General features: G+C 41.6%; 1 protein-coding gene across 2 annotated transcripts; it reads right to left on the minus strand.

The window, feature by feature from the left end:
* Positions 1–4,971: 4,971 nt before the first annotated feature.
* On the minus strand, positions 4,972–22,448 carry ZNF260 (zinc finger protein 260). 2 transcript variants are annotated; one of them, XM_054540250.2, is made up of 4 exons: positions 22,319–22,448; positions 19,306–19,504; positions 9,972–10,021; positions 4,972–9,587 (listed from the first exon to the last, which is right to left on the minus strand). In XM_054540250.2, the coding sequence occupies exon 4, from the start codon at positions 9,558–9,560 to the stop codon at positions 8,322–8,324; it is 1,239 nt and encodes a 412-aa protein (XP_054396225.2). In that variant the 5' UTR covers positions 9,561–9,587; positions 9,972–10,021; positions 19,306–19,504; positions 22,319–22,448; the 3' UTR covers positions 4,972–8,321. The 2 variants fall into 2 exon arrangements, with proteins under 2 accessions (XP_054396225.2, XP_024093991.3); XM_024238223.3 differs by having other exon boundaries at positions 19,287–19,504.
* Positions 22,449–23,752: the final 1,304 nt, after the last annotated feature.

Below are 23,752 nucleotides of genomic sequence, written 5' to 3' on the forward strand. Positions count from 1 at the left end.
CAAGACTCAAAAAGTCTGGCCAGGCGCGGTGGCTCACGCCTGTAATCCCAGCACTTTGGGAGGCCAAGGCAGGTGGATCACCTGAGGTCGGGAGTTCGAGACAGCCTGACCAACATGGAGAAGTGCTGTCTCTACTAAAAATACAAAATTATCCAAGCGTGGTGGTGTATGCCTGTAATCCCAGCTACTCCAGAGGCTGAGGCAAGAGAATCATGCCACTGCACTCCAGCCTGAGCAACAAGAGCAAAACTCCGTCTCAAAAAAAAAAAAAAAAAAAGTTGACTTAAAGTACAGGTGCATGCCACCACAGCCAGCTAATTTTTATATTTTTTGTAGAGGTTGCCCAGACTGGTCTCGAACTCCTGGGCTCAAGAGATCCCCTCGTAAGCGGCTGGGCGCGGTGGCTCACGCCTGTAATCCCAGCACATTGGGAGGCCAAGGTGGGCAGATCACAAGGTCAGGAGATTGAGACCATCCTGGCTAACACGGTGAAACCCCATCTCTACTAAAAATACAAAAAAATTAGCCGGGCGTGGTGGCGGGTGCCTGTAGTCCCAGCTACTTGGGAGGCTGAGGCAGGAGAATGGCATGAACCTGGGAGGCGGAGCTTGCAGTGAGCCGAGATCGCGCCACTGTATTCCAGCCTGGGTGACACAGCCAGACTCCATCTCAAAAAAAAAAAAAAAAAAAAAAAGAGATCCCCTCGCCTCAGCCTCCCAAAGTGCTGTTTAATTTTTTGAGGAACTACTCTAATTTTTTCCACAGTGGCTGCACCATTGTACACCCTCATCAATAGGGCATAAGAGTTCCCATTTCTTTTTTTTTTTTTTTTTTTTGGAAACGGAGTCTTGCTCTGTCGTCCAGACTGGAGTGCAGTGGCTAATTTTTTTGTATTTTGTAGAGATGGGATTTCAGCATGTTGCCCAGGCAGGTCTCGAACTCCTGAGCTCAGGCAATCTGCCTGTCTTGGCCTTCCAAAGTGTTAGGAGTATAGGCACGAGCCACCTGCCAGGCCAGGTTCCCATTTCTTTTTATCCTTGTAAACACTTGTCACTTTCTGTATTTTGTTTAATAGCTATCCTAATGGATGAGTTGGTAATCAAATTTTAGTTTTGGTTTGCAAAGCACTGGCACATGAAAAAATCTTGGGCCGGGTGTAGTGGCTCACGCCTGTAATCCCAACACTTTGGGAGGCTGAGGCGGGCAGATCACCTGAGGTCAGGAGTTCGAGACCAGGCTGGCCAACATGGCGAATTCTCACCTCTACTAAAAATACAAAAATTAGCCAGGCATGGTGGTGTGCGCCTGTAATCCCAGCTACTCGGGAGGCTGAGGCAGAGAACTGCTTGAACCCAGGAAGCAGAGGTTGCAGTGAGCCTAGATTGTGCTGCTGCACTGCAGCCTGGGCGACAGAGCCAGACTCTGTCTCAAAACAAAAAACAAACAAAAACTTCTTTGCATAAATGGCTATTTAAGTCATTTACCCTTTTGATCTGGTTGTTTGCTTTCTTGTTGAGTATTAGGAATTTTCTATATATTCTGGATATTGATCACACATCAGATACATGAATAACTTCAAATACTGACTTTGTCTAATATCTCAGTTTTCAGAATTTCAGTACAATTGTTAAAAATAAATCAATTAGGGCCAGGTGCGGTGGCTCACACCTGTAATCCCAGCACTTTGGGAGGCCGAGGCGGGCGGATCACAAGGTCAGGAGATCGAGACCATCCTGGCTAACACGGTGAAATCCTGTCTCTACTAGAAAATACAAAAAATTAGCCAGGCGTGGTGGCAGGCACCTGTAGTCCCAGCTACTCGGGAGGCTGAGGCAGGAGAATAGCGTGAACCTGGGAGGCGGAGCTTGCAGTGAGCCGAGATCGTGCCACTCACTGCACTCCAGCCTGGGCAACAGATCGAGACTCCGTCTCAAAAAAAAAAAAAAAAAAAAAAAATCAATTAGGTAAATGTAAATGGGGTAGACATAAAAAGACTTTTCATGTAATTTAACATCTTACCATTATGTTAATTAATAGATATTTACTAAATGTCTTGGTTGGTACCAAATAAGATTAAAAAACCAAAATATGGATTGTTGAACACAAATGTTTGTTCTTGGCATTTTAAATCCTATAAAAACTCTAAATAGGCCAGGTGTGGTGGCTCACGCCTGTAATCCCAGCACTTTGGGAGGCCAAGCCGGGTGGATCATGAGGTCAAGAGTTCAAGACCAGCCTTGCTAACATGGTGAAACCCTGTCTCTACTAAAAATACAAAAATTAGCTGGGTATGGTGGCAGGGGCCTGTAATCCCAGCTACTCGGGAGGCTGAGGCAGAGAACTGCTTGAACCTGGGAGGCAGAGGTTGAAGTGAGCCACGATGGCGCCACTGCACTCCAGCCTGGCAGACAGAGTGAGACTCCATCTCAAAAAAAAAAAAAAAAAGGAAAAGAACCAATATGACAGAGAGATGTAAAGAAAGTTATTAATATGAAGATACATTTTTGGTAAGGCAAGTTAAAAGCAAAAGAGAATAACTTTGTATGAGAAAGAATTTTATGTGATAAATATTGGTCCTAAAGTGATTTTTTTTTTTAAAGCATATGACAAAGTGGAAAGTCAAAGCATGTTGTCAAAGGTCTGAATAAGTTGTGATAAAGTTAGTGGACACAGAGATCTGAATTACCCCATTACCAGTAGTGTATTCATAGGAGACCACAGCAACTTCAGCCCGTGCCTTCTCAGAAGAAAGAATTCAACTGAGGGGAACCAGAAAAAGAGACCAAGGCAAGTTTCAGAGCACGAGTGGAAGTTTATTTTAAAAGGCTTTAGAACAGTAAAGAAAGGAAAATTCACTTGGAAGAGAGCCAAGCAGATGCCTGAAGGTCCAAGAGAGAAAAGACCAAAAAAAAAAAAAAAAAAAAAGAGTCTCTGGCCAGGTGCAGTGGCTCACGCCTGTAATCCCAGCACTTTGGGAGGCCGAGAAGGGTGGGTCATGCGGTCAGGAGATCGACACCATCCTGGCCAACATGGTGAAACCCCGTCTCTACTAAAAATACAAAAATTAGCTGGACGTGGTGGCGCACACCTGTAATCCCAGCTACTTGGGAGGCTGAGGCAGGATAATCGCTTGAACCTGGGAGGTGGAGGTTGCAATGAGCCGAGATCACGCCACTGCACTCCATCTTGGGTGACAGAGCAAGGCTTCGTCTCAAAAAAAAAAAAAAAAAAGACTTTAACCTTGATCCTAGGACTTTATAGATTCACCTCTTTCCCATGATTCTTCCCTTAGGGTGGGCTCCCCAATGCACAGTGCTTTCCTTACCCTTGGGAACTGAGCACACGCAGCATGTTTAGGGAGTTATATACATGCCCATCTGAGGCTTTTTTCCTTTATCTGGTGGCATGTGCCCCTGGAACGTCATGTCGCCATTTTGTCTCTTAACACACATGGCCAAGAAGCTGCTTCTCCCTGGGCCTGCAATCAATGAACACTTTTAATGTTAACAGGTGTGGACCATCAGGAGATTGTCCCTCCTTGGAATTATCTTTTTTTTTTTTTTTTTTTTTGAGATGGAGTCTCACTCCGTCACCCAGGCTGGAGTGCCATGGTGCAATCTCAGCTCACTGCCTCTCAGGTTCAAGCGATTCTCCTGTCTCAGCCTCCCGAGTAGCTGGGACTACAGCATATGCCACCATGCCTGGCTAATTTTTGTATCTTTAGTAGAGGCAAAGTTTCATCATGTTGGTCAGGATGGTCTTGAACTCCTGACCTCAAATGATCTGCCCACCTTGGCCTCCCAAAGTGCTGAGATTACAGGTGTGAGCCACTGCACCCGGCAGAATTATCATTTTTAAAGAGGCAATGTCAAAACTGCCAAACTATTACCTGACATTCCTAGTGGGTGGGCGGAGAGCCCTCACCTGCCTTGCTCATGCCTAACTAAATTTAACTATAAAATTCATGAAGGATAAATTTATGCAAGAAATTTTGTGTGTGACCAAGTTGGCTATAATTAGAAGACAATTATTTGTCTAAATATTTAGCTTTGATATTAAAAATACACTAATATAAAATGGCCAGGTGCAATGGCTCGCACCTGTAATCCCAGGACTTTGGGAGGCCAAGGTAGGTGGATCACTTGAGCTCAGAATTTCAAGACCAGCCTGGGCAACATGAACCCTGTCTACAAAAAATAGAAAACCAGGCTGGGCACTGGTGGCTCACGCCCGTAATCCCAAGCACTTTGGGAGGCCGAGGTGGGCGGATCATGAAGTCAAGAGATCGAGACCATCCTGGCCAACATTGTGAAACCCAGTCTCTACTAAAAATATAAAAATTAGTTGGGCATGGTGGTGCGCACCTGCAGTCCCAGCTACTTGGGAGGCTGAGGCAGAATCGCTTGAACCCAGGAGGCAGAGGTTGCGGTGAGCCAAGATCGTGCCACTGCGCTCCAGCCTGGGCAACAGTGCAACACTCTGTCTCAACAACAACAACAACAACAACAACAACAAAAAGAATAGAAAACAATAGCCAGGCAGCCAGGCATGGTGGCGCATGCCTATAGTCCCAGCTACTTGGGAAGCTGAGGTGGGAGGATGGCTTGAGCCTGGGAGGTGGAGGTTGCAGTGAGCCAAGATTGTGCCACAATACTCCAGTCTGGGCGATAGAGCCAGACCTTAACTCAAGAAAAGAAAAAGGGGGGTAAAAAGACAAATAATCCTGTAGAAAAATGAGCTAACAATATGAAAACTCTCAAAGAAGCAAATCTGGGAGCAAATGAGGTTTATACTCATCAAAGAAGCATACAATTAAGTAGCATCATAGGATCTATTGCAGAGCCAGAGGATATGTTTTTCTTTTGGACCTGACTCTGACAACATTTATTAAAAAATTTAAAATAACATCTATCCTTTGATCTACCAATCCCTTCCCTGTAATCTGACCCACAGAAATAAAAACAACTGAAATTGAAGGGGTGATTACATGAATTTTTATTGTAGCATTTCTTATGGTGGCAAATAAGCAAACTGTGAGTAAACAAGGGGCAGCTGAATAAATTTACAGTATACAATATTAGAGAATATGATGTTGCAATTGCTCATCTTACTCTGACCATCGTAATCATTCTTTTTGCTGGGTCCAGGACCATGGCTAACTCATGGCACAAAAAGATAGCCCTGGTTTGGTCTGAATTTGAGTCCTAGTTATTCTGGTGGCTTCAATGCTACACAAGCACATGGGCAAAACACTTAAAAAATATGAAAGATTATTTAAGTAAAGCAAAATGAGGAACGGAAGAAGACAGTTTAGATTCATGTACATATACATATATTTTATTTGGGTATATTACCTCAGAAAATCAACAACTATCATTTTTAATCTTATCTCAAGACCAACCTTCAGAATGCTAATAAGAAATGCTTCTTATTTTAATGCTATAGTAATATTAACATTATATTGAGTTTAAAAGAAATTAATATATTTAAAATCAGTCTACGGTTTTAATGCTTTATACCCATTTTCATAATCATTCAAAAATATCAGGCCAGGCACAGTGGCTCACGCCTGTAATCCCAGCACTTTGGGAGGCCAAGGCGGGCAGATCCCCTGAGGTCGGGAGTTCAAGACCAGCCTGACCAACATAGAGAAACCCCATCTCTACTAAAAATACAAAATTAGCTGGGCGTGGTGGCTCACGCCTGTAATCCCAGTACTCTGGGAGGCCGAAGCAGGTGGATCATCTGAGGTCGGGAATTCGAGACCAGCCTGGCCAACGTGGTGAAACTCCGTCTCTACTAAAAATACAAAATTAACCTGGCGTGGTGGCACATGCCTGTAATCCCAGCTACTCAGGAGGCTGAGGCAGGAGAATCACTTGAACCTGGGAGGCGGAGGTTGCAGTGAGCCAAGATCGTGCCATTGCACTGCAGCCTGGGCAACATGAACAAAACTCTGTCTCAAAAAAAAAAAAAAAAAAAATCATTAGTAGCTTTCTCTGTCAATTTATTGTGGAAAGAAATCAAGTAAACAGAAATTCTCAAAAAGATTTGCTTCAAATAAAAGAACACTGTTCAGGTGGAAGATCTCCTTTTTCAGCACTGTCTTCCCAAGGTAACAAGGGGGTTGCGATTGACTTGAGTGTGTCTGACACAATTGAGAAAGAAATTTAGTCTGCAGGTTAAAAGTGAAGATGAAATCCAGGAGTTAATGTTTTACTCAACGGCTTATAAAAAAATTTTAAGAGTGACACAGTTTTCTCATTTTAAAAGTGGCTAATTTCTAATGCTAATACTGGTTATGCAGAGTATTAAAATTTCTGATAAATGTTTTAGTAAAAACTAATTCTGTCCATGTCTGTGCATATATTATTTAATAATATGATCCTTAAATGTATGTGATCCAACCAACCTGTGGCAAATCATAACCTTCAAGACTATATACAGATTAGAACTACGTACAGATCATGTAAAATTTACTCTTGTGACACGAGTTGGTTTAATTGCAATCAAGTTGCCACCCCAATTAAAAATTATTTCATATTTTAAATATATGATTTTAGAAATATCTTCTATAGAATATTAGTATCTGACTAGGAATGTAAGTCCATTATATTTCATGTACAGCTTCCTCACTCTTATCTGGACTTTTTAATTTTCAGAAGTTTAAGGAAATAAATAGCACGAATGATAGAATGAACACAAATATTACCACCACCCAGAATTAATATTTCGTTATGTTTACTTAGAATGTTTATTTCTTTTTAATAAGAAATAGATACAAAATTGAAGTATCCTTTAACTACCATGCTTGGTAACGTTTCCCTTCCACCTCCTTTCTTCCTAGAGGTAACCACTCCACTTTTGGGAATTGAGTACATACATATCCTTTCAATCCATTCTTTAGTTTTACGTAATTTATCCATAACCAATTCTTAGTACTAGGGCTGGTTAGTGTTGATTTTATTCAAATTCACAGAAGCTTCATTACAATATGTTCATCATTTTTCTTCACTCTAATTTTTTTTAATATTTCTGTTAATATATAGACTTAATTTGTCACTTAACTGCTAGAGAGTACTCTACTATGTTACTATATCACATTTTATTCATCTATTTCACAAGAGACAGCATTTGTTTCCCAACTTCTGGCTACTATAACTCATGGTGCAATGAATTATACAGCTACAGACCAGTACATGACTCCCTGTGTTCATGTTTCTTGGGTATATGCATATATATAGTAGTTCCCCCTTATCCACAGCTTTGCTTTCCATGGTTTCAGTTACCTGTGGTCACCACAGTTCATAAATAGTTGAGAACAGTACAATAAGGTATTCTGAGAGAAAGATCATATTCACATAACTTTTATGATTACAGTATATTGTTATAATTGTTCCATATTATGTTTATTATTGTTTTAAATCTCTTGCTGTGTCTAATCTGTAAACTAAATTTTATCATAGGTATGTACATATAAGAAAAAAACATAGACATAGAGTTTGGTCCTATCTGGGTTTCAGGTATCCACTGGGGGTCTTAGAGTACATCCCTTGCAGAAAATAGGGGACTACCATACTCAAGAGTGGAACTACCGGGTATTCTGGAATGTTTTAGAAATTCTTTCCTGCCCTAAGGTTTTAAAAACATTTTCTTATAAAACTGTTATATTATTAAGTATTGCTTTTTGCATTTTAGTCTTCAGTACTTTAAGAATTCATAAGAAAAATATTTTATCATATGATGGGAGAGATTATTTTTCCATATGAAGAGTCAATTAATTTTTAAATAATCCATGATTTCCCCACCAATCTCGGATACCGCCTCTATCAATTACCAATTCCCCATATATTCATGCACATATTTCTGAATTCAATATTCTGTCTCAGTCTCAGTTTTATGACTGCCTCAACAACAAATAATTTTGATGATTCTAGTTTTACAAATCATATATGTAGCAAAACATCACAAAAATGATAATTTGTCTTTTAATTTCAAATTCTCATACGTCTCATATCTGTTTCTTAATGCATCTGTACGCCTTCCAGGAACACATTAAGTAGTGTCCATGACTAGATCCTAACTTTAATGAGAATACTCCTAGAAGTACAGCATCGATAATGCTTGTTGTGGCAGTTTTGGGGGTACGGGTTTTCTTTATACTACAATACTTATTAAACATCACAGTATTTAAGTTTTGAATTGCTGCTGAAGGACTTCCCACATTCATGTCACTTTAATGTAAAATGAATTTTCCAATACACTATTAAGTGTAAAATCTGCTGAACATTTTGCTAAATCCAAGGCATTCACAGAGAACTTTAATGAGTATGAATTCTCTGGTGTCTAATGTGATGTGACTTTTGGCTGAAAGCTTTCCCACATTCACTACACTGATAAGGTTTTTCACCAGTATGGATTCTCATGTGCAGAGCAAGGGTTGAGAACTGAGAAAAGGCTTTCCCACATTCATTACAACCATAGGGTTTCTCACCTGTATGGCTTCTCATATGCACAGTAAGAGATGAGCTTTGACAGAAGGCTTTCCCACAGACCTTACACTCATAAGGCTTATCACCCGTATGAATTCTCACATGTACAATAAGTGATGTGATTCGAGAGAAGGCTTTTCCACATTTATTACATTCGTAGGGTTTCTCTCCTGTATGAATATTGTGATGTTTAATGAGGTATTGCTTCTGCCTGAAGATTGTTCCACATTCATTACATTTGTAGGGTTTCTCTCCAATATGAATTTTCTCATGCTCAGTGAGATTTGACTTGCCACTGAAGGCTTTCCCACATTCCTTACATGTATAAGGTTTCTCTCCTGTGTGACTTCTCTGGTGTCTAATGAGGCTTGACTTCTGAATGAAAGCTTTCCCACACCCTTTACATTCATAAGGTTTCTCTCCAGTATGGATTCTCTGATGTATAATGAGGTTTTCCTTCTGGCTAAAAGCTTTTCCACACTCACTACATTTAAAGGGCTTCTTTCCAGTATGGATGTTCTGATGTTTAATGAGGTATTGCTTCTGGCTGAAGGCTCTTCCACACTGATTACATTCAAATGGTTTTTCTCCAGTATGAATTTTCTCATGCTCAGTGAGATATGCTTTGCCGTTAAAGGCTTTGCCACATTCCTTACATGCATAGGGTTTGGTTCCTGTATGATTTTTCTGGTGTCTGATGATGGTTGGCATCTGAATAGAAACTTTTTCACATTCATAAGGTTTCTCTCCAGTGTGATGTTTCTGATGAGAAAGGAAGTTTTCCTTCTGGCTGAAGGCTTTTCCACATTTATTACATTTATATGCCTTCTTTCCTGTGTGACTTCTAAGGTGTAGAGTAAGGGATGAGACTCGAGAGCACACTTTACCACATTCGGTGCATTCATGAGATTTCTCTCCAGTATGCATTTTCTTATGCTCTACGAGGTTTTGCTTCAGGCTAAAGGTTTTTCTACATTCATTACATTCATAAGGTTTCTCTCCAGTATGAATTTGATCATGCTGAAGGAGATCTGATTCATGCTGAAGACTTTCCAACATGCCTATCATGCATGTGAATTTAATCAGGAGATTTCCCTAGTATCAAATAAGATGTAATAAGGATGAAAGCTTTCCCACATTCACTAAATTCATATGGTGTATTTTCAATATTAATTCTCGGGTATCTAATGAAGTTAAATTTATGATGGAAGACTTTTCTCACATTGATTACCCTGAGATGAGATGATTACAAAAAGGGATAAAATGTAACATTCTCTTTATATTCTTAATGGTTCTTATACAGCTTCTCTCATATTTAGGTATAAATTGTGTATAAATTATGTTTCAAACTCTTTTAAACTGAGTCCCATACACAGAAGGGTAGTCTTGAAGAATCAATGACTGTGTTCAGAGGAAATACTGTTTCCTAATTTTTCCCTCAGTCTGTATTTTCACAGAGAAAGATGAGACTTAACTTACAAGTCTTTCATGTTGCGTCTTTATCTGTTTATAAACTTCCCAGTCTTCTTCTAAAAGGAAGTACAAAAAAATCATCATTGAAAAAGAGTTAATACAATATACAGTGCCTGGCATGTAATAAGCGTCCAATAAATTAGGTTATCATTATCATCAACATAATATCACTAACACCTTTGAAGTTTCCCATTATTAATATAATTTCAGAAATGTGTTACTGTAAAAGAGATTTTTTTTTTTTGAGATGGAATTTCGCTCTTGTTGCCCAGGCTGGAGGGCAATGATGCGATTTTGGCTCACCGCAACCTCTGCCTTCCAGGTTCAAGCAATTCTCCTGCCTCAGCCTCCTGAGTAGCTGGGATTACAGGAGCCCGCCACCATGCCTGGCTAATTTTTGTATTTTTAGTAGAGACGAGGTTTCTCCACGTGGGCCAGGATGGTCTCGAACTCCCGACTTCGGGTGATCCGCCTGCCTCAGCCTCCCAAAGTGCTGGGATTACAGGCATAAGCCACTGCGCACGGCTGTAAAATAGATTCTTTATCCAAGCCTAGTCTCATTATAAAATAAAGTTCAAATACAAATAACATTCCCAGGTATGTGTAATTTTAATTGCTTTTAAATGTAACCCAGCACACTTCATAAATCAGTAAAATGAGAGAAAATAAGGCTAGGTATGGTGGTTCACATCTATAATCCCAGCACTTTGGAAGGGTGAGGCAGGAAAATTGCTTGAGGCCAGGAGTTTGAGAGCAACCTTGGTAATATAGCGAGATTCCCGTCTCTATAAAAAATTTAAAAACTAGCCAGGCATGGTGCCTGTAGTCCTAGCTACTGAGGAGACTGAGGTGGGCAGATTGCTTAAGCCCAGGATTTCAGGGCTGCAATAAGCTATGATCGTGCCACTGTCTGGGTGACAGTGCAAGAATTGGTCTTTTATTTTATTTTTTTGAGTTGGAGTCTTGCTCTGTCGCCCAGGCTGGAGCACAGTGGTGCGATCTCGGCTCACTGCAAGCTCCGCCTCCTGGGTTCATGCCATTCTCCTGCCTCAGCTTCCCGAGTAGCTGGGACTACAAGCGCCCACCACCATGCCCTGCCAATTTTTTGTATTTTTAGTAGAAACGGGGTTTCACCATGTTGGCCAGGATGGTCTCGATCTCCTGACCTCGTGATCTGCCCGCCTTGCCCTCCCAAAGTGCTGGGATTACAGGCATGAGCCACCGCGCCTGGCCGACTCGGTCTTTAAAACATAAGGAATAGGTGAGAAACAGGATGAAAGGACAAATACTTAAAACACTGGGAGTGCATAGGAAGACAGGGCAAAAATAAAATGAACAGAAAAGTTTAAATAAGGTGCTTATTTCTATGTCTTCCCGAAACACCATTAAAATGACAGTAAAAGGGTGAAGAGGGACACATAAGAACTAAAAGGTTAAGAAGATATCAGTGGACAAAAAGTATTAGGAGGACTAGGGACAGTGGCTCATTCCTGTAATCCCAGCAATTTGGGAGGCCAAGGCAGGAGGACTGCTTGAGGCCAGGAGTTTGAGATCAGCCTAAGCAGCACAGCAAGGCTTTATCTCTAAAAAATTTAAAAAATTAGGTAGGTGCAGTAGCATACACCTGTAGTCTTAGTTACTTTGGAGGTTGAAGTAGGAGGATTGCTTGAGCCCAGGAGTTCGAGGCTGCAGTATGCTATGATCATGCCATTGCAATCCAGCCTAGGTGACAGAGTATGACCTTGTCTCTAAAAAAAAAAAGTATTAGGAAATTTTGGAAAGAAAGCAAATAAAGAACTGTAAATTAACAGCAGAACTGAGTGGTTTAAAGAAAAGCCAGCAGATGCGGGTGCCATCTTCACAGGTCTGTAACACAGATATTGACAGATAGGCTCTATCAGTGGAGAAACTGGGCAAGAGTGGAAGGCAGGGCTTACAAAATGACCGTGAAAGGACCAGCTAATGCCCTGAACTCTCCTAGCTGGACAGAAATGTGAAGTTTATCATCCAGACAAAACCAAGAGGCTCCAAATTTAGTGATGACCAGCAAAGTAATGAGAGCATCCTAGTAAGAGAAGAATGAGTAAAAGTTTATACATGTAACAGAGGGTCTTCTACTGTTAGATTCCGAGAATGCTGGTGGTTACTAGGTGTCAGATGATGGAAGAATTATTTTCTTTTTTCTTTCTTTCTTTTTTTTTTTTTTGGGACAGAGTCTCGCTCTGTTGCCCAGGCTGGAGTGCAGTGGTGCGATCTTGGCTCACTGCAACCTCTGCCTCCCGGGTTGAAGGGATTCTCCTGCATCAGCCTCCCGAGTAGCTGGGATTACAGGCGCCTGCCACTGCACCCGGCTAATTTTTGTATTTTTAGTTAGAGACGGGGCTTCGCCATGTTGGCCAGGCTGGTCTTGAACTCCTGACCTCATGATCCACCCGCCTTGGCCTCCCAAAGTCCTGGGAATACAGGCATGAGCCACCGCACCCGGCCCGGAAGAACTGTTTTCTGAAAAAATGAGAAGACCATGAGAACACCTACAGATGCTAACATTTGGAATCGTCTAACGAAACACATCTATACTACTGATTGATGCACAGTGAAAATCACCATTTTATAAGCCCCGCTTATGTACACAAATTAATGTAGAGCTAAAGATCAGAAAACATTTGATGAAAGCCCTAACATCCAAGGCAGATCAAACAAAATACAAGGCAAAGAGCAGAAAAACTCACCCATATAATACTACAATTAATATCATGGAAAGTTAGATTACTATTATCACTGCAATGAAATATTAACAGTGTTCTACAAAGAGGTGTTTTTAGAAATAAACAATATGAAATTGATCTTAAAAATTCAGTATGTTGGGGAAAGAAAGTCTAGAAAATCTCCTAGAATAAAAAAAGGAAGAATGGAAGAAGGGAGAAAGAGTGTAATGATTGGAACATTAGTGGGTTAGTAGAAGAATCTGGAAGGTTCAACATCTAATAAAGAAGTTCCAAAGAAAGTATGAAGAAAAATGAATACAGGACATTTTCAAAGAGCTAATAAAGAACACTTCTCAGAATTACAAATCATGAGTCCACATACTTAGCAGTCCCATTGAGTACAAAGAACATTCCATTTAAAAAGATCCCGGCGAAAGCATATCAATACAAAATTTCAGCTAGGGATAAAAAGAGGATCCTAGTTTGAGACCAGCCTGTGCAACACAGTGTGATCTTGTCTCTACTAAAAATAAAAAAGATTATCTGGGTGTGGTGGCATATACATGTACTCCCTTCTACTTGGGGAGGCTGAGATGGTACGATGGCTTGAGCCCAGGAGAGTGAGCTATGATTACGCTACTGAACTCCGGCTTGGGCAAGAGTGAGACCTTAACAAACAAACAAAAAATCCTAAATGTTCCAAAACATTTATCATATAAAAGGAAATAAAAGAAAAAGACATAACACATCAAAAAGGCATCAGATTGCAAGACAATGGATAATCCTAACCATAAGTTACTTCCAACCTAGACTTCTAGGTTTTACAGCTCTGTTTGAAAGCTTGGGAAGAATCAAAACACAAAAATGGAAAACTAAGCATACAAAACAAAGAAGCAAATATTAATTAAAAGAAAAAGCAAAAGGTTATACAAGAAATCAAACAGAGTCATAGCAAATCATTTGGTTTACCAGTCAATAATGCTTACAGTGTTACAGTTATGTAAATGCTTACAAATGCTTTAATAAAAAAGTAGTGATCTTACTAGTATCAGAAGTCAGAAGGGGAAGTATGGGTATAACATACTGGGGGTAACATTTCAGAACCCCATTAGTAACCGAGAAAACAACCACTCTCAACCTCTGAATTCAAATCCATAAAATACAATATAAATAAAAAGAAAAATGTATACACATTTATAACATATTTTATTAATCAGTTTATCCTATATCTTGAAAATAGATTACAAACCACCTTTTTAAATGCCCAAAGAACATTCTCAAAATCAGCCCATATAGTAGCCTATTCCACAAAGTAGTAAAGGATGGACAAAATACTCTGACCAAAAAAACAAAAAACCCAACAACACATAGAAATGACAGAACAAAAACAAAACCTTTCACTTGTAAATTTCAGAATCTATTGGTTTGAACAAACCCTTTGGCCAGGGAAAATTAATGCTTGGAGAATGAAGTTTTAGCATAAAAGCTTACATCATTAAAAAAAAAAAGTAATAAAATAAGCACTCAAAGTAATTAACATAAGAAAAAGTAAATATAAGAAAAACAGACCGGGCATAGTGACTCACGCCTGTAATCCCAGCACTTTGCGAGGCCAAGGTGGGCAGATCACTTGAGGTTAGGCGATCGAGACCAGCCTGGCCAACATGGTGAAACCCCATCTCTACTAAAAATACAAAATTAGCCAGGTGTGGTGTGCGCCTGTAATCCCAGCTACTCGGGGGGCTGAGGCAGGAGAATTGCTTGAATCCGGGAGGAGGAAGTTGCAGTGAACCAATATTGTGCCACTGCACTCCGGCCTGGGCAACAGAGTGAGACTCTCTCAAAAAAAAAAAAAAAAAAAAAAAAACAAAAAGAAAAGAAAAAGGAAAGAAAAACAGAAAATTAGTAAAAATAGGAAAAAGAAATTAATGTATTACAAACAGAAAAAGAGAAATAATAAATTCATGAGTGGATTCTTAGGGAAAAACTTAAAAGAAGTAAGAGTAAAAAAGAAAAAGATATTTGGAAATAACTATAGATAGAAAATATGGATAGTACAATTTTGTTAAACCCCATGCAAACAGAAAACTTAGCAAGTATAACCGATGCAAACTGAAAACAGAAAAGACAAAAAACCTAAACAGAAACATAAACATAATACAAAATAGGGCTGGGTGTGGTGGCTCACGCCTATAATCCCAGAACTTTAGGAGGCTGAGGCAGGCAGATTATTTGAGCTCAGCAGTTCAAGACCAGCACTTTGGGAGGCCAAGGCAGGCAGATCACAAGGTCAGGAGATCGAGACCACTCTGGCTAACACGGTGAAACCCCGTCTGTACTAAAAATACAAAAACAAAAAAAATTAGCTAGGCGTGGTGGCAGGCACCTGTAGTCCCAGCTACTCGGGAGGCTGAGGCAGAAGAATTACTTGAACCCGGGAGGCAGAGGTTGCAGTGAGCCGAGATCGCCCCACTGCACCCCAGCCTGGGTGACAGAGCGAGATTCCATCTCAAAAAAAAAAAAAAAAAAAAAGACCAGCCTGGCCAACACCGTGAGACCCTGTCTCTACAAACAATTTAAAAATTAGGTGGGCGTAGTGGCAGGTGCCTGTAGTCCCAGCTGCTCAGAAGGTTGAGGTAGGAGGATTACTTGAGTCAGGAGTTCAAGGCTGCAGTGAGCTGTGATCATGCCACTGCACTCCAGCCTGGGAGACAGAGTAAGACCTTGTCTCAAAAAAAAAAAAAAAAGAAAGAAGGAAAAAATAGAGCTCTTGCCCCTTAAAGCCCAAGGCATGGATGGCTTAGATGTGAATTTTACTAAACTTTGATTAGATAATGGTATTATTTATTTTAAGTTTTCCACTTACTTTTAAAAAATTCATGAAAATTGGTATGATGCATAACAGATCAGGACTTATGCTACTATATTCCAAACAATCCAAAAGAAAATTAAAAATTACATCTTCTCTGTAATTAAAGCCCTACATCCTTCAGACACTTGTCAGAATTGAATTTTTAACACTGTAAATGACAATGCTGAACTGAACTAGAAAACATAATCAGAATAACAAGTAAAATGGTTCTTTCAACATTTATCCCATGGTTTAAAAAATATTCTCAGGACCAGGCGCAGTGGCACATGCCTGTAATCCCAGAACTTGGGGAGGATGAGGCAGGCAGATCACTTGAGGTCAGGAGTTCGAGACCAGTCTGGCCAACATGGTGAAACTCTGTCTCTACTAAAAATACAAAAATTAGCCAGGCATGGTGGTGGGCACCTGTAAATTCCAGCTACTCAGGAGGCTGAGGCAAAAGAATCGCTTGAACCCGGGAGGCAGAGGTTGCAGTGAGCCAAGATTGTGCCACTGCACTCCAGCCTGGGTGACACAGCAAGACTCTGTCTCAAAAAATAAAATAAGGCCGGGTGCGGTGGCTCACGCCTGTAATCCCAGCACTTTGGGAGGTGGAGGCAGGCAGAACACAAGGTCAGGAGTTTGAGACCAGTCTGGCCAACATAGTGAAACCCCGTCTCTACTAAAAATACAAAAAATTAGCTATGCGTGCTGGTGGGCGCCTGTAGTCCCAGCTACTTGGGAGGATGAGGCAGCAGAATTGCTTGAACCTGGGAGGCAGAGCTTGCAGGGAGCTGAGATCGCGCCACTGCACTCCAGCCCAGGTGACAGTGTGAGGCTCCATCTCAAACAAATTAAAAAAATAAATAAATAAAATAAAAAATGCTTTCAAAATATAAGTCAAAATGCTCTAATGGCGAGCAAACTCTTAATTGTATTATATGTAAATAGTGACCTGTTAAAACAAGGGTTGGCGCCAGGCTCGGTGGCTCACGCCTGTAATCCCAGCACTTTGGGAGGCCGAGGCGAGTGGATCACCTGAGGTCAGAAGTTTGAGACCAGCCTGGCCAACAAAGTGAAACCCTGTCTCTACTAGAAATACAAAAAATTAGCTGGGCGTGGTGACATGTTCCTGTAATGCCAGCTACACAGGAGGTGGAGGCAGGAGAATCGCTTGAACCTGGGAGATGGAGGTTGTAGTGAGCTGAGATCGCACCATTGCAATCTGGCCTAGGCAACAAGAGCGAAACTCCATCTCAAAAAATAAATAAATAAATAAAATAAAAAACAAAAACAAAAACACCACAAGGTTGGCAAACTAAAAGAGTTTTCCTGGAACATGGCCATGTTTATTTATTTTCTTGTCCATGACTACTTTCACAGTATAATGCTTGAGTTGAGTAGCTGAAGTGGAGACCCTGTAGCCTACAAAGACTTAAATATTAACCATCCGGCCCTTTACAGAAAAAGCTTGCTGAACTCCTGTCCTAGAGTAGCAATTCCTCCATCTTCTATCTGGCTGAAACCAGGCTGCATTGTTGATCCAGCTCCAACCACAACCAGATAATAAAGAGACAACCTGGGAGGAATCCACATCCTTCAGGGACCATAAGCACCAAAGTTAGCATGCAAATCTGGACTGTTCACCACATGAGTGTTATGTGACCAAGGAATCAATTCCTACATTCCTTAAACTGGCACTTTGAGGCTTATTATAGTCACTTAGCTTTACTGTGATTAGTACACTTCTTATTGCTTTACATATCATGAATCTGAGATGCCTAACAAATACTAATCACCAGCCTGGACCTCTCTCCTCAACAATCAATTCAAATACCAGCTGACTACTCAACATTTCCACTTGGATGTCTAATAGTGATCTAACTTACCCTGCCCCTATTCAAACTCTTGCTCCAGCTCCCAAACCAACTCCTCTCAAATTCTTCTCATCTCTTTAAATAGCAATCTCATTCTCCTTGTTGCTCAAACAATACTTCTCTTTCAGTCAGATTACACACCCTTTACAACCTTGTAGCTTACTGGCTATTCTGGACAATCCTCACTGTGACCACCAAGGTCTAAGCCACGTGTCTTGCCTGGATTATTTAACAGCCTCCTTACCAGTCTTGCTACTTTAGCTTTCACCTCTTTACAGTTCTCAACACAGCAACCACAGTAATCTTGTCACAGTCAAATCATGTCACTGCTCTGCTTGAAAGCCTTTTTGTATCCTCATAAAAACATGTAGAAGCATACAGCAGACACTGTTAACAGTGGCTGCTTCTGGGAAACAGGGGATTGAGGGCCAGGAATGAAGAGACATACCCGATTGTTTTAATTTTCTATCAAGTATACATATTAAATTTTGATAATAACAGTATTATTTCTTTTTTTTTTTTTTTTGAGATGGGAGTCTCACTCTGTCGCCCAGGCTGGAGTGCAGTGGCACGATCTCGGCTCACTGCAACCTCCGCCTCTTGAGTTCAAGTGATTCTTCTGCCTCAGGCTCCTGAGTAGCTGGGATTACAGGCGTGCGCCACCTCGCTAGGCTAATTTTTGTATTTTTAGTAGAGATGGGGTTTCACCATGTTGGTCAGGCTGGTCTCAAACTCCTGACCTCATGATCCACCTACCGCAGCCTCTCAAAGTGCTGGGATTACATGATTACAGGATTACAGGTGCGCCACCATACCCAGCCATTATTATTTCTTTTTAAAATTAACAGGGTAATGAACTAATAGGAAGTCAGCACTAATCCCCAAGCCTGTAATATTGTTAAAAAGCAGGAGTTGACATAGTGTTGGACTATGATGGCTGGAGGTAGGAAGACAATAGAAAACAAGAGTAAGGAAGCAAAATTCAATTCTGAGGAATATAACAATGGAAGGAGAAAGAATGATAGAAAGTTAAAATGTAAAGAAAAGAATCTACTTGCTAGTTTTTGAAAGTTTTTTTTATTGATACATAATTGTTGTACATAGAATGATTAATTTATTTTATTTATTATTATTAGTATTATTTTTTAGACAGAGTCTCACTCTGTTGCCCAGGCTGGAGTGCAGTGGCACAATCTCAGCTCACTGCAAGTTCCACCTCCCAGGTTCACGCCATTCTCCCGCCTCAGCCTCCTGAGTAGCTGAACTACAGGCGCCCGCCACCACACCTGGCTAATTTTGTTTTTGTATTTTTAGTAAAGACAGGGTTTCACCGTGTTAGCCAGGATGGTCGTGATCTCCTGACCTCGTGATCCGCCGGCCTCGGCCTCCCAAAGTGCTGAGATTACAGGCGTGAGCCACCAGGCCTGGCCAGAATGATTACATTTTAAAGAAAATAACTTACATGCTAGTTTTTGAAAACTAACAGATCTATGAAGGGCTGTGTGCTTAAGGAACTGCATCTAGGCATACAGGGAAAAGTGAAAAATGGAGAATGTTAGTGAAAGGAAGAAAAGTGAAATTGAGGCTTGTAAAAAAATCATAAAATTGAGGCTGCAAATGATGTAGAATGACTGGCATCCAGAATAGATTTTAGAAGAGCAATCAGTCCTCTAGAATCTGATAAAAAGGATGCATAGATTCAGGAAGACAGTCTGGAAATGTCATTTAGGTATCTAAAGAATTCCCAGCAACAGTCACTCTAAAAGACAAAGGCTAGTACGAAAATCTCAAACAAACAAACAAACAAACAAAAAAACCCCACAACAACTCAGAGGCTGCAAATTCTCACTGAATAACTGCAATAAGTCTTTATCTCATTCATACCTACCAGGTTCTTGCTTACTCACACAAAGAGAACCTTCTTTACATTTCTTTCTCAATCATCTGTTGCTGTCTTTTAAGTGCTGACTTTAAACTTGTGAGCAGAAAAATGACACTGGACTTGGATGTTATGGTTGGGGAACAAAGCAGCATCCCAAAATTCAGGGAGAGCCGTTAGAACTCTAAGAGGTTTTGCAGCTCCTGAGGATGTACAAGGAAGCAGGCCTGTGAAAAAGAACAAAGTAATGATGACTCTTTGGCTTTGACCTACATGTGAGCAAATGGAAAAACAGTATTTGTACATAGCACCTCAGGCCAGACCCATTATGCCATTCAAAAGCTCTACACATTTCAATGGCTGGGCATGGAAGCTCACGTCTGTAATCTCAGCACCTTGGGAGGCCAAGGCAGGCAGATCACTTGAGATTAGGAGTTCGAGACCCACCTGGCCAACATGGTGAAACCCTGTCTCTACTAAAAATACAAAAATTAGCCAGGTGTGGTGGCATATGCCTGTAGTCCCAGCTACTCAGGAGGCTGAGGCAAGAGAATCACTTGAAGCCAGGAGGCAGAGGTTGCAGTGAGCCAAGATCACGCCACTATACTCCAGTCTAAGCGACAGTGGAGACTCCATCTCAAGGAAGGAAAAAAAAAAAAAAAGCTCTAAACATTTCAAAAATGAGAAACAGAAGGGATCTTATTTTCAGAATTTAGGTTACACAGAGAAACTATGAGAGGCTAAGATGCCAGTTATCCACAATCACAACCTGTACAGGTTCCTTCGAGCAGGTGTCACTTGTGACCTTGCTCCTGACTGAAGTCACATCTTTGAATTTAATTTTTCCCCATAACACTTTTCTCATACATATGAAGTAACCAACCTTGAGTGATATAGAAAAAAATACAGGAAATTATTCTGATGGTATTTATAGGTCAGAGCTCTAAAAAATTTAGAGGACTAATATTTTACTTAGATTAACTAGGAGAAGTTAAATATAGTAAGTGTCCTACAATAATAGTCTTCCCTTGATATCACAGGAGATTGGTTCCAGGATCACTATGGATACCAAAATCTGCAGATGCTCAAGTCCCTTATACTTCAAATATAAAGCCAGGCATGGTGGCTCACGCCTGTAATCCCAGCACTTCAGGAGGCTGAGGCAGGCAGACCACCTGAGGTCAGGAGTTCAAGACCAGGCTGGCCAAGATGGTGAAACCCTGTCTCTACTAAAAATAAAAAAATCAGCTGGGCATGGTGGCACACACCTGTACCCCAGCTACTTGGGAGGCTGAGGCAGGAGAATCGCTTGAACCCAGGAGGCAGAGGTTGCAGTGAGACGAGATTGCACCACTGCACTCCAGCCTGGGTGACGGAGTGGGACTCCATCTCAAAAAAATAAAAATAAAGTGAATGGAAGTATATTTACATATAACCTATGCACATCCTCCCATATACTTTAAAATTATCTCCAGATTACTTAATATACCTAATACAACGTAAATGTCTGGTAAATAGTTGTTATACTGTATTGTTTAGGGAATCATGACAAGAAAAAAAAATCTGTACATGTACAGTACAGACACAACCATCGCAAGCTTAACAACAGTTATGATTCATGTTTGGTGAATCCGTGGAAGCAGAGCCTACAGACACAGAGGGCTGACTGTATGTTCATTCACTGATTCAGCAAACATACATTTATGATTATGTGTGCTGAGAAACCTTGGTTTACAATTTGTAATGGGATATAACAAATGAAAGGATCAAACTTACTCAGAAGCCTTCTCCAAGATTTAAGAGCCTTAGAACATGGCTAGACAGTGCTATGAATTGCTGAAACAGGTAGAGGGGAAACAGATGGAGGCAGACTCAGGAAGAAGGAGCTCTTTAGACATAATGAGCTTGAAGTTCCCTTGCAACTTCCAGGTGGACCGCACATTGGGCAATTAGATAATATGGATTAGGAGCTCAGGACAAGCCTCCAGCAGAAACAGACATTTATTAGTCATCTGTATTAGATGAAGCCATGGCAGTGTAACGTTGTTGCTGATAGGAGTACTTAGAGGTGAAAAGATGATCAAGGCCAGAAACTTAGAAACACCAATAGTTAGGGGAAAAGCAGAAACTAAGTCCTGTCTTCTTTGTATCTTTTACTTTTTCTGTATATTTCAAAACTATTAACCCTCTTCCGTTTTTATTTTATTGAAAAATATGTTAAGAATAAGTGTGACAAGATACTTGAAGATAGAATACTTCTATCTTTGTATATAGAAGAAAAAAATTTTCCCTATATTTACAAAAGGCTGGGGAAACCCTGATTAAATTAGGAGTCAGATTGCTACCCTCACTGACGAACTAGGGAGTTTCTTGACCTCTGCGCTAAAGGCAGGACAAGTAGCTTCCAAATTCTGTGCCGTCTGCACCAGTGGAAACTACCTCTTAAAGATATTCCTTAGTCCAGGGTTTGTCCAAGCAACTGCACCAAAGTTTCTCCAAAGTATTAAGAAAAGTCAATGCCTACTGGGTGTACAGGCAACCAGTAACAAGTTTTTCGGAAATCTTTCCTCTTTAAAAAAATAACGGAAAGGTAATGCTGATTTTGTTTTCTACTCCACAACAGGTCTGCTTTTATATAAAAAATCATGTTTAAAATTACTTATCCGCTCAATTCCTTAGCCTTTTCCGTTTCCTATTTTCCAGAAAACGCATCTTTATTATTTCAAAAATGAGAGAAGTGGGGCTTAGAGGTTACTCCTCACAAAGCCATCCGTCCATCCTCACAAACTTGGAACCAGTTTCTCACTAACTCTGCAACCCTCAACACCCCCTCACACTCTCGGTCACCCACCTGCGAACCCACCCGTACTGTACCCCTGCCCCCAGCCACACAAACTCGGATCACCGCACATCACAGAAGGCTATTCCTCCCCTCCATACTCCCAGCCCCGTCGCAGGCACTGCAAATCCTCCCCTCCAGCGTCCCTGGCCCGCTTCAATGTCCAGAAACCCAAGTCCCACAGGGCCGAAGCCCAACTCACCGGCAGACAAAGGCGACCATGGCAAGTCGGAAATTCCGCGCCTGCGCACTCCTTCGGCGGGCAGCGCTCCCAGAGGTCTCCTGGGCTGGGCCAGGCCCCGGCTCAGAACCGGACGGAATCGACAGATCTTGGCCCGTCCTCCGTGCCACTCTTTTGAGGGTAGACTACATTTCCCAGAAGGCTTAGCGGTTTGAGTCAGCTTTTCGCGCGAACTTTTCCTCCGCCAGAGCTTGTGGGACTGTCTCCCTGGCCGGGACAGGGGTGTAAGGCCTTAGTCTTAGTTTACTCTATCCCTGGGATTGGGTAGCGGTGTGCCACAGGTGTAACATCAGTTTAAACACGCTGTGCTGACTTTATGTAACAGCCACGGTGCGATACTAAGCCAGGACCCCCAGGAGACTCTCAGACACGGTTCGGGAATGAGGGTAATCCCTTTGGCTGGGATCAAGCCGGGCGCCATCTTGCTCATCGCGGGCGTGGCGCTGAACTACACTTCCCAGAAGGCGCCGCGCCCTCGGCCCTTCCCCTCGTGACTCCCGCGGCTCCGTGGAGAACTGCACGCGACCCAGGTGCTGGGCTCTGAGAGGGTCGGCTCGGAGACTACAGGATCCGGAGGAGGTTGGAGGTGAAGCGTATGGAATCCGGTGCGGAGGTTGAGACTGAGTATTAAGTCTGTTCAGGCGGAACGGGCTGAGGAAGGGCGGTTGTGAAATTGTGATTTTGTGACTGTATGTCCTAGCACAGTGTGTGTGTGTGATTGTGATTGTGTGTGACACCTTGTATACGGATGTGGGGAGGACTCTGCGGGTGTCCCGTGAGTCCTTGTGTTAGGACTGTTATTGTGTGACTGTGTAACGCTGTGTGAGAGTGTGGGTTAGCTGTGACTGTGTGCCCGCGGTGGGTGTGTGATTGTGACTCTGTGACCATATGTTCGTCTGTGTGCAGATATAGGGAGCTTTGTACTTGTGTAGTTGTGACTCTGTGTCCTTGTGTGGGAGTATGGAGGGTGGGTGCTTGTGACTTTGTGTCCAGTGGTGGGTGTGTGACTGTGAAGCACTGGGTGTGCGTGGAGTTGAGACTGTGTTTGTGTGTCTTTGACCAAATGTCACACAGTCATATGTAAGAGCAGAAGACAGTTCGGCCCCGTGATAGTAAAGGGGATTTTTCTATGACACTGAGTTTTGAGTTGGAAGCCCCAGTTTCCTCTGATAGCCCTCACATGGCGGGGGAGGGGAACGCAGAGTAAGCTCTGGCCTTGTCATTTGGGCCCCAGGGGAGGTATATTGTCTCCCTTCTCATTTCTGTCCTCCAAGAGAGGTTCCCCAGAGGAGAGGAAATAATGGTTGTGATATCTAAAAGCCATGTTTAAGGTGCCTTTAAGTTTTCTCTTTGTTCCTGAAATGCTTTATTTTTCCAGGACCTGAATTTTTTTTT

The sequence above is a fragment of the Pongo abelii genome, chromosome 20, assembly GCF_028885655.2.
Source record: "Pongo abelii isolate AG06213 chromosome 20, NHGRI_mPonAbe1-v2.0_pri, whole genome shotgun sequence".
NCBI lineage: Eukaryota > Metazoa > Chordata > Mammalia > Primates > Hominidae > Pongo > Pongo abelii.

Coding starts and splice junctions, on each gene's coding strand:
- ZNF260 (XM_054540250.2), bottom strand. CDS start 9,560: ATGATAGGCATGTTGGAAAGTCTTCAGCATGAATCAGATCTCCTTCAG.